Source organism: Erpetoichthys calabaricus, chromosome 8 (genome assembly GCF_900747795.2).
Source record: "Erpetoichthys calabaricus chromosome 8, fErpCal1.3, whole genome shotgun sequence".
NCBI classification, from domain to species: Eukaryota; Metazoa; Chordata; class Cladistia; order Polypteriformes; family Polypteridae; genus Erpetoichthys; species Erpetoichthys calabaricus.
The window spans coordinates 186,805,849-186,820,139 of NC_041401.2; the positions used below are offsets into that span (position 1 = coordinate 186,805,849).

General features: G+C 36.2%; 1 protein-coding gene across 2 annotated transcripts in view; it reads left to right on the forward strand.

Moving 5' to 3' along the window:
- Positions 1-14,291, forward strand: part of LOC114656377 (solute carrier family 35 member F5-like) — a 52,387-nt gene that overhangs the window by 11,403 nt on the left and 26,693 nt on the right. For both annotated transcript variants that reach the window (XM_051930757.1, XM_028807979.2), the window contains exons 3-9: positions 1,132-1,281; positions 4,665-4,727; positions 8,868-8,949; positions 11,280-11,470; positions 12,643-12,724; positions 13,570-13,657; positions 13,796-13,860. In XM_051930757.1, the coding sequence (XP_051786717.1) occupies positions 1,132-1,281; positions 4,665-4,727; positions 8,868-8,949; positions 11,280-11,470; positions 12,643-12,724; positions 13,570-13,657; positions 13,796-13,860 (721 nt within the window). The remainder of the gene's footprint in view (positions 1-1,131; positions 1,282-4,664; positions 4,728-8,867; positions 8,950-11,279; positions 11,471-12,642; positions 12,725-13,569; positions 13,658-13,795; positions 13,861-14,291) is intronic.

A 14,291-nucleotide genomic window follows, 5' to 3' on the forward strand; every position in this document is an offset into this window, starting at 1 on the left:
GCAGTTTAAGGGTATGGATTCATGCTGTTGGTGCCACGTTCTGACCCTACCATCTGTGTGTGCCTCAGCAGAAATCGAGATTCATTAGACTGGGAACATATTTCCAGTCTTCCATCTGTTCAGTTTTGGTGAGCCTATCCCCACTGCAGCCTCAGCTTTCTGAACCCAACATGGTCTTCTACTGTTGCAGTCCATCCACCTTAAGATTCTTCATGTTGTGCATTCTGAGATGCTTTTCTACTCATCACAGTTGAAAAGAGTGGTTATCTAAGTTACTGTATCTTTTCTGTCTGATATGACCAGTCTGGCCATTTTCCTGTGACCTCTCTCATCAACAAGGCATTTCCATCCGCAGAACCAGCGCTCACTGAATGCGTTTTGTTTTTTGGCAAAATTCTGCGTAAACTCTAGAGACTGTTCCGGGAGATCAGCAGTTGCAAAAATACTCAAACTAGCCAGTTTGTCTGGCACCAACAATCATGCCACAGTCAAAAGCACTGAGATCACATTTTTTTTTTCTCCATTCTGCTGTTTGATGAGAACACTAGTTGATGCTCTAGACCCGTATCTGCATGATTTTATGCATTGTGCTGGTGCAACAGGATTGGATGATTACATAATTGCATGTATACGGAGGTGCACAGTTGTTGTTCAGTGGGTATAAATAACATTACCAACATATAACCTAAGGCCAACAGTAATTGTCATTACTCAACAGCCCATAAACAACATCAACAGATTTAGATATCACTATATTATTACTAAGATGACTCTTTTAGCAAGATGTAGACCTTATAGTTAAAGTTTTTGCTTTTCTTTATATTTTGTTTAATAGAATCCATTTATCTTTATTTTCAGTGTTCTTTTTTTATCTTTATTTCCTCGTTCTGTTACCTTTATTTCTGTCTTCATATTAGTCAAAAATACCAAAAATTTTGCTGGTCAAAAATATAGGTTTTATTAATGTTCATTTTAATATGTAGTGCGGAAATACTAAGCAATGTTTTATTATATAGCATATAATAATTTTTCTTGAGAGGCATATTTTGTATTCTGTACATAGATGCCCAGTTTTCATTTCTTCTAATCAATTTGCTTTTTTTCTTATTACTGTTATTTTTTTCTTTAAAGTATATTTTTAAGCGTCAAGAATATAATAAGCCTTTCTTCAGTACCTTTGCAAAGACATCCATGTTTATTCTGTATTTGCTTGGATTTCTCGTGTGGAAGCCATGGCGACAGCAATGCTCAAAAGGATTTCGGGGACGTCATGCTGCTTTTGTAAGTATCGATTTTTATATAAGAACTTTCACTAGGTCATAAGTTAAAGGTAGTTTCCTGTTACAAGCATGTCTTAAGATTTAAAGTAAGCTACAGCACCCTGTGGTATGAGAATTACATTTTCTCAGGTAAAGGATGTTATTACTTGTTACAAGGGTAATGACCTCTTGGGCACAGCCTTCAACAGTGTGTCTGTCTACGGAAAGAGTGTTGACCTTGTCGAGAGGTTTACTTATCTTGGCAGTGACATTCATGTCTCTGGTGACTCTTCCTATGAAGTCAGTAGATGGATTGGGAGGTCGCTGGAAAGGGGTGTGTGGCGCTCGCAATATCTCTGCAAAAAGACTTCAATCCAAGTCTTTAAAGTCCTGGTGCTTCCTGTCTTGCTGTATGGTTGCGAGACATGGACGCTATCCAGAGGCGAAGACTGGACTCCTTTGGTACTGTGTCTCTCCAGAAAATCCTTGGGTACTGTTGGTTTGACTTTGTGTCGAATGAGCAGTTGCTCATGGAGTCCCGAATGAGGCACATTACCTGCATTGTGAGGGAGCGTCAGTTATGGCACTATGGCCATGTGGCGCGTTTCCCAGAGGGTGATTCAGCTCGTAGGATTCTTATTGTTGGGGAACCGAGTGGCTGGACCACGCCAAGGGGTCGCCCATGTAACACCTGGCTGTGGCAGATAGAGGGCCGTTTCCTTAGGGTGGGACTGGACCACGTGTCTGCCTGGGGGGTTGCCAATTGGGATCCCGAGTTGTTTCGTCGTGTAGTGGGTACGGCAACGTACTGTACCAGTGCATGCTCCCCAACTTGACTTGACTTGACGTGAAGGGTTTAAACATTTGTGGAAATCAAGCAGGAAAATTCTATGCCACTTTAAGCTTTCAGATCAATTTAGAAAAGGATGTACAGGTAAGTATAAGGAATATGCCTTCCAGAAGAAACTTGAAAAGTGGAAAAGATTGACAGAAGTCTGGGAGAGGTATATACTGTGCCTTTCTTTGAAGAAAGAATGCAATAAAGGAAGGATTGTGGGTCAATCTGCATGAAATCATCAAAGGCTTTTGGACTGAGCACTTCTGATTTGCCTTTTATTTTATGGAGTGTTGTTGGACTCAAAAACTAGTGTACCAAATTTTGATTTTGAATTGAAATATGTATTTTATGCCTAAATAGTCATTGTTTTTATTCTGTCATATTCTGCTAAACTGATTTCTGTAATTTAAACAAATTCCAAAGAAATAGTATCTATTTTAAAAATCTGAAAAATGTGGATGTCCTTTTTCTGTTGATGTAAGCGGTTCATTAGTAATCTTCAGGATATGCACAAGAGGGACCTAGCAGCAGATATTCCCTCTTTTGGGCCAAATGTCAGCCTTAAGGGGGACCATGAGGAATCTTTATATATATATATATATATATATATATATATATAAAGTCTATGTTAATGTATGTATGTTCCAGTATCACGTCCGAACGGCTAGAGAGATTTTCATGACACTTGGTACACATGTTTCTCATTGGTCGACTAAAAATACTGTAGGGTGAAATCAGCCCTAACCACCCCCTTCTGGGTAGGGTGGGGGGTAATCTTACGGTCTTGTATGCATGTTATCATCCAGTTGACACTCGGAACAACCACCAGAGGACGAACTGGAGGTGACTGCCAGCATTCTTTATGTTTGAGCTCCACTGCCCCTGTTGCTTTTGAAATTAAATAGAGTTGGCCAGTTTGGAACGTCAAGTGAATGATAACATACATGCAAGACCGCAAGACAAGCACATTAGTGAGTCCCCATTGCTTAATTTATTTTTATTGTTAAAGTTGTGTTTTTTTAATTATATTTTTCTCAAAAAAAAAAAAAAACACTTTGTGTTCCTCCCGGGCAATGCTGGGTATTTCAGCTAGTTTATTATACATCTTGTTCCTCCTCTGATGTTGCAAGAATATTGCCTTTCCACCACTGATGGTAATAGACACATAATATATTTCCCAGGTATTGCATCCATCAAGAAGAAGAAAAAATAACCTTGTAAATAGTAAAAAAAAAAAACATACATATATATATATATATATATATATATATAATAATCTTTCATTATTATTCTTATGTCACAGGGTCCCATTCTGAGAGGAAGGGCTTCTTTGAGGCTTATTTTGCAGCATATGACCAATTATATATGGATAATTAGCCTTGTGGTGCTACTACTTGCACACAGGAATCTGAGTTATATAATTTCAGTGGCAGTACTTATTATAGTCAACTAGTGTACCCCTCAAATGAAATAGTAAAAGTTTCGTGATGATCTTTAAACACATGCGGGTATAAATCTGGCTGGACAGGGTTGTGACATCATGCATACCAGAAGCAGATCAGGTAGCAGTCTTATTGAAATCATGCATGACTGTGATGTCATTAGCCTCGCAAATCATCATGGGGAGTTTGCAAAAAAGATGTTTGCCTACCAAATAACCCAGAAAATGTCTGGTGGAAAAACCTTCCCCAGCAAACACAGCATATTTGCTTTGAAACACATTTTGGCAAAGTTTTCATTGGTCAACACTACAATTAGGGTAACAAACTCCACAGAAAAGGTGAAAGAAAGTGCTGAATAACTGTTAAGAATTTAAAGTTACAGCAAAAATAATGTCAATATATAATAGTGTACTGTTCTAAATTCAAAATAAAGAGAAGAAAAAAGTCAAGTTAATTAAACAGTAAGATCAGTTAGAAATAGGAGTATCCCTAATTTGTGAAATTAATTGGAATAAAAACATGAAGACAGAAACAGAGGTACAGCCAGGGCTGAACTTGAGAATGACACTTCTGGTTGCTTTTAGAAAAAAAGTTTTTTGTTTTTTTTTATACATAAATAGGTGTAAAAGAGAAGACACAACAATGTTAAAGGGTTTGGGCAACACCTTGGTGGTGACCCCATATAACTGAAAATGATTAAATTGATAAAGCACACAAAATGTTGTTCTTAATTGAACTGAAGCAAATTCACTGATTCTGGGACTATATGGTGACTCAGTAGGAAAGGGCAGGACCAGGAGGGTAGAAAATGAAAGTGACATCAGTGGTGGAGTGGCTGTCAGTCATCTGTTCTGCATTGGGAGGATGAGAGAGGCATTAGTCCATAACGCTAACCCCTTGTTTGTTCACTGGGTAGCTACCATTACCAGAGTCCATAAGCTGCCTCCCATTCATGTTTGCATGACGTAGGCTAAACTTGTCTTCCCATGTTCACTCCTTTAATACCTGAAGTGATCAAATGTTAAAATCTTACCCCTATAAACTTATAATGATTTTTTCCCTTTTTAATACAAGTGAACATTGTTTCCTGCTCAACTGTAATTTTTCATTTTATTTTTATTTCAGTTTGCAGATGCGGAGGGCTACTTTACAGCATGCACTACAGATAGCAGTTTGAACAATTCTTTAGTAAGTACTAAAATCTTTTTATATTTATATTTTTCTATCATTTACCTTTTAAGTATTTGTATTTTCTTGAATGTTTTAGGTTTCCCATTTAAAACACAATATACAGTTAGTAAGATTTGAATTAAAAATATGGAAGAATTAAAATATCTGACAATTGTATATGCAGTTTTCCCTGCATGAATAAAAAGAAGTTGAATAGAAATAGTCATAAATGTACCAAAGTTAAACAGACATCTTAAGTCAATGTAATATGCTTCTTTGCTTCATTGAAGATTAGCAATTTAAGAAGTTCCTACAAGCGTTTACAAGCCATGGTAAATTTATTGTTCCCTTATTTGTCATCCATAGTTTATCAGTTTTAGCTCATGACTGCCTGTTGTTCTAGCAGAGGTTCTTAAACAAGAGAACAAATGTAGTTCAAAAACTCTCTTTGGTTTGATGCTAGTTTAAATTACTGCATAAAATTTATGTACCAAGCCTCTTTTGTGTAATTCTGGAATATTTGGTCATAGACCAAAGGGCACGTTTGGATTATTTTGTCTGCTTCCTCAATGATACCTTGTTTCACATTATAGCAACAATACTCTTCTTCACTTTTTCTCTAATCACACTCCAGAATACTTTGCGAAAGTTCCATTGTTGTTACAGTGTACTCTTTATAGCTGTTAAAGTTAGACAATGTGTATAAAAGAAGGTCGATGTTTACTGTGTGGAAACTCATTCAGCACTTTGCAGTGTTTTAGTCGGGGATGGTCATTTATTCATCATAGTCATTCTGATGAAAGTCTTTTTGCTATGTTGCTTTAAATTACATATAACAACAAGGGGTACATGTATAATGCCATGCATAGAATTCATATGGCATATGGACAAAACTAGAAATGTGCGTACATACAAAAAATGTAGATGCATAAAACTGTGCATATGCCAAGTTCCACACACTTCCCCTTTATTAACCCCAATGAACATGAAATTTAATGCATGTGCACGCACCTACTGCCCCACCCTGACTCCTCCCAGAATTTTGCATATTTGAATATGCAAATCATTATAAATACCCCTTCCATTCAGTGTTTTGTTAAAAGACAATGGCAAATGCACATAGAAAAAGAAGAATTTCAGTGAATGTCAAGTGGAGGCAAAGAAAAACATACTATATGTTGGCTTAAGCAGTGGTATAAGCAACAAAAGAAAGTTGATGGAGTGATGCAGCGTGGCGGAGACACTCGAAAGTTCAAGTTCAGAAAGTCGTACAGTGCCCAAAATAATAAAGAAGTGGTCAGATATCAAAGTCGACCTGAAAAGCAAGTCCGGGCTCACAGTTCGTTTATTCTGTTTCAGACAATATTACAAAAGCTGACCCCCGTGCTAGGATGCAAATCCACATGGTGATGGTGCGGCTGTGCCCAGCACATCTTCAGATGGCCACTGTTCTGGAGTCCCAGAATGCAATAGTGGATGCCATAAGAGATGTGTGGCCAATGAACTAAGAAATATAAGGGCTGTACTATGTGTTATTGACCACAAATTAAATGAATGGTTAAAATAATAAATACTGCATCTTATTACCTGTTTTTACATTCTGCTAATTAGATTCAAATGGGGTTGTAACTCTGTCCAATTTGACTAATCATTTGCTGGTCAGGGTCAGGTTCATCATACCACATTTCTTCAGGTACAGGCAAGCCATGATTGTGTGCCTCATTATGCAGCAGTCTACAAGCTTGCACAATGCGACATACTTTATGTGCACTATAGAGCAGCACATTCATAGAGTGGAAATGCTTTCTATTTACATAAGCAAATTCATTTTCTGAAGGCGCTTTTGTAGTGTAGCATTTGCACCAAGAGCCACAACGGACAGATTCTCTGCTCTTTACAAGGCTCTTTGAGGTGCCTTGCTATCTTTAAAAGGACTGCTTGCCTTTTGCCACACTAGTTGAAAAAAGCACCTGCAACTGTACGGAGTTGCCTTTTTTATAGGCTTTCCTGCTATATATGATGTAATGCCAGCTTATTCTTTTGGTGATTCATCCCTTGCTGATGTAACTTGTCCAGCACTGTTGCAATAGGAATGTACATGCAATTGACCACTTTGATTACATTTGGAAAAACGAACGTTGCTGCTAATTGTCCTTTGATGTTTCCCAGTTCAACCACAGTGTAAGGAAGTCTTAGATATCTGGATGACAAGTGGATAATACCATCCTATACAGTTGGCATGACGAGACTCAGTGATGACTGAGAAATACTTGATCATCAGCAAGTTCACGTTTAAAAGCTCCTGTGGCTAAAAACCCAAGGTTAGACAGAACTTGCAAAGGTGCAGTTAGAGCACAATTCCTCAAAGTCTGCCTTTGTAAAGCTGGTGCCAGTTCAGCACACGGCTCCAAGAGGATAGTTCTTGGAAATCGAAATCGACATAGAAGCCAGTCATCAACATCTGTAAATGCACACTTGCTTCTAATTTGTCTTCCAACAACGCTAAAGCAGCTTTGGTAGTTGGAACAGCTTGGCTGTGCACCACTATGTTGTTACAGAATGATTAAAATAAATTGAAATAATTTGTAAACGATATGCAAGTAATTTTGGTGTATTTGATAATGCCCGCTTCATGGATGTGAATATGAAAAATTAAAGAAAATGACACAGACACAGTAGCATTGCTTTGACTCTGAGTGCTGCCAGTTTGCAAAACTGAGCAAAAAATTACGTACGCAAGGTATGAAACTACCATGAAAATGTGCGTGGCTTTATGCCAAGTTTAGCTTTTATACATCTGGAAGTAAGCATAGAAATGGGCGAATGCACCGTTTATACATGAGGCCCAAGGTCACTTCATAATGCCCAGTTTTGCAACCAGTCATCTACAGTGTTGCTGGAGTTACATCTGATGTCTGGATTGTGGCTTTTAAAGTCACCAACATGCACAGTAGGGTGTTTGAGTGATTGAAGTGGTTAAATGCAATTCTAGCCTTCATTAGATGGTTTACATTTAGAATAGGAAAACCCCCAATCTTGATAATATCACAATGAGCTGAAAACTCAAATATCGTATCTGTGAGGGTTGATCCCGCATAGTTTCTTCTACCATATTTAGCAAGAAAAATCCTATTTTTAAACAATTAGCCATCTTGGAGTCCACATGGTTCTCATATAAATATCTGATATACACTGTTAGTGATTCTGCAATTGAACTCATGACATTATGTTTAGGTGTCTATAAACTGTATGTATTCACTCAGAGAATGGACCGACGACTTAAGAAAATTATTGTCCAATGTCAGGATTGTTATTGTTGGTGTGGCAACCCTTACAGATTTGATCTTCTAGTTGCACCATTCATTTCCTTAGACAACAAAGTACTTGCAGGGACAGTGAGGGGCTGCAGGAGATCATATCTTCCCTTTCTATGTTATTGATTTAAAACAGAAGTGGAAGATGACATTGGCCACCTTATATTGATATGATTCTTCCCATGCTCATCCCAATGTGTGCCATTAGTGTATTCTTCTTTTGAATCATACTTTCATTTTCAATTGTATTCATGAATGTGTTTTAATTATGAAACTAAGTGTTAATCATATTTGTGACTGTTCCCAAAATATGTTTGGGTGCATGCATCTGTGTATCTGCTTACAATATGTGTAAAAAGTAACTGCTGATATCTTAACATATGGCCCACTAACACAAATGTATCTGTCTCAAGAATATTCCCATACTTCCAAATTACTTTGCAAAAGAGAATATAGCAGATTTAGAACCCAGTTACTAAGTCTTAGTATTTTCTTTCTGTGTAATTGAAAATGCATGAACTACAATATTAATTGAGCAATTTATTTTCATGCAGAAATATATTTTGTATTTCCAGAAAAATTAGGTGGAATAGTACAAGGTCATTAGAGTTTATAATGGGCTCCCATGTACCACTCATTTGGAAGTAATAAAGTGTATCATATTGCAAATACTCAAAATGATTACTGAATTGCTTAATAGATATTTTAAGTTGATTTTAAACATTTCACAAAAATAGCTTAACTTTGCATGCCCTGTCACTTTTTTTTCTCAGTTATTGAAGATGTATTTCAGATACTTTGAATTTGCTATTTGGACTTTGTCTAAGTCTTCTTTTTGTTTCAGAGTGAACCACTCTATGTTCCTGTGAAATTTCAAGATGTAGCTACTGAAAAGAATGGAGATATTAACACTGAATGTGAATCATGTAGGTGATAAATATTTTTTTGTTTTTCTGTGTTCATCCAGTTTGTTGTAATATCAAGACACATACAGTGGTGTGAAAAACTATTTGCCCCCTTCCTGATTTCTTATTCTTTTGCATGTTTGTCACACAAAATGTTTCTGATCATCAAACACATTTAACCATTAGTCAAATATAACACAAGTAAACACAAAATGCAGTTTGTAAATGGTGGTTTTTATTATTTAGGGAGAAAAAAAAATCCAAACCTACATGGCCCTGTGTGAAAAAGTAATTGCCCCCTGAACCTAATAACTGGTTGGGCCACCCTTAGCAGCAATAACTGCAATCAAGCGTTTTCGATAACTTGCAATGAGTCTATTACAGCGCTCTGGAGGAATTTTGGCCCACTCATCTTTGCAAAATTGTTGTAATTCAGCTTTATTTGAGGGTTTTCTAGCATGAACCGCCTTTTTAAGGTCATGCCATAGCATCTCAATTGGATTCAGGTCAGGACTTTGACTAGGCCACTCCAAAGTCTTCATTTTGTTTTTCTTCAGCCATTCAGAGGTAGATTTGCTGGTGTGTTTTGGGTCATTGTCCTGTTGCAGCACACAAGATCGCTTCAGCTTGAGTTGACAAACAGATGGCCGGACATTCTCCTTCAGGATTTTTTGGTAGACAGTAGAATTCATGGTTCCATCTATCACAGCAAGCCTTCCAGGTCCTGAAGCAGCAAAACAACCCCAGACCATCACACTACCACCACCATATTTTACTGTTGGTATGATGTTCTTTTTCTGAAATGCTGTGTTCCTTTTATGCCAGATGTAACGGGACATTTGCCTTCCAAAAAGTTCAACTTTTGTCTCATCAGTCCACAAGGTATTTTCCCAAAAGTCTTGGCAATCATTGAGATGTTTCTTAGCAAAATTGAGACGAGCCCTAATGTTCTTTTTGCTTAACAGTGGTTTGCGTCTTGGAAATCTGCCATGCAGGCCGTTTTTGTCCAGTCTCTTTCTTATGGTGGAGTCGTGAACACTGACCTTAATTGAGGCAAGTGAGGCCTGCAGTTCTTTAGACGTTGTCCTGGGGTCTTTTGTGACCTCTCGGATGAGTCGTCTCTGCGCTCTTGGGGTAATTTTGGTCGGCCGGCCACTCCTGGGAAGGTTCACCACTGTTCCATGTTTTTGACATTTGTGGATAATGGCTCTCACTGTGGTTCGCTGGAGTCCCATAGCTTTAGAAATGGCTTTATAACCTTTACCAGACTGATAGATCTCAATTACTTCTGTTCTCATTTGTTCCTGAATTTATTTGGATCTTGGCATGATGTGTAGCTTTTGAGGTGCTTTTGGTCTACTTCTCTGTGTCAGGCAGCTCCTATTTAAGTGATTTCTTGATTGAAATAGGTGTGGCAGTAATCAGGCCTGGGGGTGGCTACGGAAATTGAGCTCAGGTGTGATACACCACAGTTAGGTTATTTTTTAACAAGGGGGCAATTACTTTTTCACACAGGGCCATGTAAGTTTGGATTTTTTTTCTCCCTAAATAATAAAAACCACCATTTACAAACTGCATTTTGTGTTTACTTGTGTTATATTTGACTAATGGTTAAATGTGTTTGATGATCAGAAACATTTTGTGTGACAAACATGCAAAAGAATAAGAAATCAGGAAGGGGGCAAATAGTTTTTCACACCACTGTATTCATTCATTATTTCTCAATACTATGATTTTTGTAGTAATAATAATTTTTTTTTACTCAAAATTCTTTGTGTCTTGATTATAAGAATAATATTCTTTTTGTAGTACCATTGTTTTTGAAGCTGTAGACAAAAAGGAAAAACTTTAAGCAGGTTTCTTGGGATTAAAAAAAAACACTATCTTTGTATGCTTGAGTTTTGTTTTTTTGTAAATTTTGAGTTGTTCATTTTGGTTGTCTTTCATACACACATTGTATCTCATTAGATTATATTGATTTTGTTTTGTGAGCATTTTAACCTGAGTTAGTGTAGAACTGTGTCCTTCTGCAAAGGAAAAAAGGTTAAATGTTTGTTTTTCCCATGCTTAAAAAGGAAAGAATGTTAAAAGCAGCATTTTTCAGCTATATAGCCTTCATCAGGTGTACAACTGTCATGTAGGTAATTTTAGGACCAGATCCACAAATTCCCTTAAAAACTGTTAAATGTACATTTCCCTTTACACTGTACAAACATTAGTTCTATGCCTATCTCTTTTTGTTAGTTTTGATCATCCATATGTGTGTACTCAAGTTCAAGCACTTTATTGTCATTGTGTAACACAACAAAATTACTTTTTGTGAAAAACAATGTATGTCTTTCTTTCGGCAGCTCCGAAGAAAACAAGAGTTCGTTTTAGCAATATTATGGAGGTTAGACAACTGCCATCCACACATGCGTTAGAAGCAAAACTTTCAAGAATGTCATATCCTGCAGCAAAAGACCATGAATCAATGTTAAAAGCTGTTGGAAAACTAACAGTGACACAAGTGGCAAAAATCAGCTTCTTCTTTTGTTTTGTGGTAAGAGCAACAAAATTACTTTTAAAAAACCATCCTCTGCAATAGTACTGTTTTTGAGTGAGTGAACTAAAATGCCTTCCATTGTGTGTATATTTTTTTATAGCTTTTACTGTTAAGTGTTTTCTAAATGACAAATTTATTAATTAAGGTAGGATGTGGTTTCAGATAGATAATTGTAAGTTGGGCTATTATGAAATTTTAAAAAGTAGACTCAAAGAACTATATAGCAAAACGTTTTTTAGGTTAAAGGTGTAATTTTTAAAAACATCCTTCAGATGGCAGTCTGTTCCTGTGATTTCTGGTGAATACTCCAAAATTGGCTCAGCAGCTACTGACTTGGTCTATAAAATTTGTTTATTGCTTGATGTTACTTTAATATGTATTCTTATTTATTTATTTAGAGATGTGGTGACAGGGCTATGAAACACATTTGTTTCTCTTTTATAGGTCAAAGATCATATTTTACATGTTGTACTGTGTTGTTTTTGCATGCTTTTTCATTCATTTTCATTAATACTATTTTTTTTTCTTCCATTCAGGAATTGGTTTGTTAGGACATTTTTAGATGTGTACCTAATTTGCATATGTGGCTGTGTGTAATTTGCATAAATGTATGTGTTTGTTTAAATATAATTGCATGGCATGCGTATTACAAACTAATACAATACCACCAATAGAGTGATATTTGAATTAGAAATAGTTATTGCACATAGTTAACAGGGTGTAATGCACAGATACAGGTCTTATTTTTATCTTTTTTTGGTTACATCTGGCTATTCACCTCCTGGTCCATGATAGTTCTCAATGCCGCTTTGCTCTTGTTAATGATTATGTATTAAAACAGGATTTTGTAAATATTATTTTAGAAATGTTCATTGCAGTATACAAAATAATATTAATCTTTATATTTACAGTATATGGCACTTTTCCCACTACTCAAAAATGCTATTTTAAAAAGTAAAGGCTTCTTTTTTTAACACTGAATACAAGATATTATTTTTCTGTTTTTCAAAATGAAGCAAATGGCACATTATAGAGAAGCTTTGATAAATGATGTTGCATGTGACCCCAATTTCTCTTAGACTTTTGTCCTTGTAATACAGTGAAATGCTGAGTAATCACCCACTAACAACTGAAGAATTTTACTGCATTGTTGTTTTTCTGTTGTGTAGTGGTTTCTGGCCAATTTTGCCTATCAAGAGGCCCTATCAGACACACAAGTAGCCATTGTGAACATTTTGTCCTCAACATCTGGTAAGATTCTAAAATAAATTAAGCTTATCGTGCACTTTCTGTACTTTAATTTTGTTTTTTGTTTTTAGCTAACAATTCTTTTATGACAAAGTGTAAATTGGCTAAAATGTGAATGTCAGTTACTATAGTTATAGAGTGTAAATATGTGCATGGTTCAACATATAAATTCAATTTCATGCTTACATTATTTTATTCCAAGTAGTGCATTTGAGTAAAATAAATTCATTGGTCAAAAGCATGTTATTTTTCATTTTTTAGAGAAATAATGTTTTCATTTTTTAGAGAAATAATGTGACAGATGTTTTCATCGTAGCTTAACCATTCAGGAACAACACTTCCAGAAATGTACAAATCCTTCTGCAAACCTTGTATGACCAGTAATCTCAATTTTTTGAGAGCAAAGGTTAAGGTAATATTATCATAAGAATTAGGAGTGCAGAGATCATTTGATGTGGTTTTGTGGTTCTTTTGGGCATCCTGCGTATTACTTTGTTGGGCAGTTTTCTCACATTTAGATACAAGTCCTCAAGTTTTCTTAGATTTTATGTAAAAAGATTTCAGTCGAAGATCACAGAGTAGTGAAGCTTACCAGATAAAAAGCAGGAACCAGTACTGGGCTGGTTGCCAGTCTGTATCACAGACCACCGGATCTCATTGTAGAAAGCCTGTTCAGAGCAGCTGAATAGGATTAACTTTGTGACTTTAGGATGTTAGAGGAAAACCACATGGAAATATACAGACTTTATATATAAACCCAACATTCAGTTGTATAAATACTGTGAATAAATGAATACTCACTATTTTTTCCTTTCTTTTTTTTTGTCCACCTCTCCAAACCCCACAAGGACTCTTCACTCTTATACTGGCATCAATATTTCCTAGTAATAGTGGTGATCGGTTTACTTTGTCTAAGCTTTTAGCAGTAGTTCTAAGGTGAGTGAATACAAATTCCAAAACTATTTTTCTCTCTTTTGTCCTTCAAAAATTACTTTTTTCTGTGTCCTTGTTTGTACTTGCCTAAGTGTTACTTTAAGCCATATGGTACATTTTATTCTTTTGTTGTTTTTTCAGCATTGCTGGAGTAGTCCTTGTAAGCCTGTCTGGGTCTGATAGCTCTGATGGGAAGGACACCATAGGTATTTGTTTTTACTCTGCTGCAGTTCTTTTACTGGGATTGCACTGCATTATCTAATAGAGAAACACATTTGTGAACCTTTTGGGAGTTTCTGGATTCCTGCATAAATAGCTCCTATAAAGTTACAGTAAACGATAAAAGATAAGTCTAATTAAATAAATAGCACATGTCAAAATTGATATAATCAGGTCTTTATTGAAGATATTCTCTAAATATGCACTGTCAACATTTATTAAATTGACATTTATTTATTTGGTTAACTCTTTTATCCAAAGCAACTTACAACATTTGAGATAAAATTGATTACATCTTCTTTTGTTTTTTCCAATTGGAGGTGGGTGAAGTGACTTGCTCAGGATCACACAGTTTCAGTGGCAGGATTTGAACCCACAACCTCAGGATTTGAGGTCCAAAGCCTTAACCACCATGCCT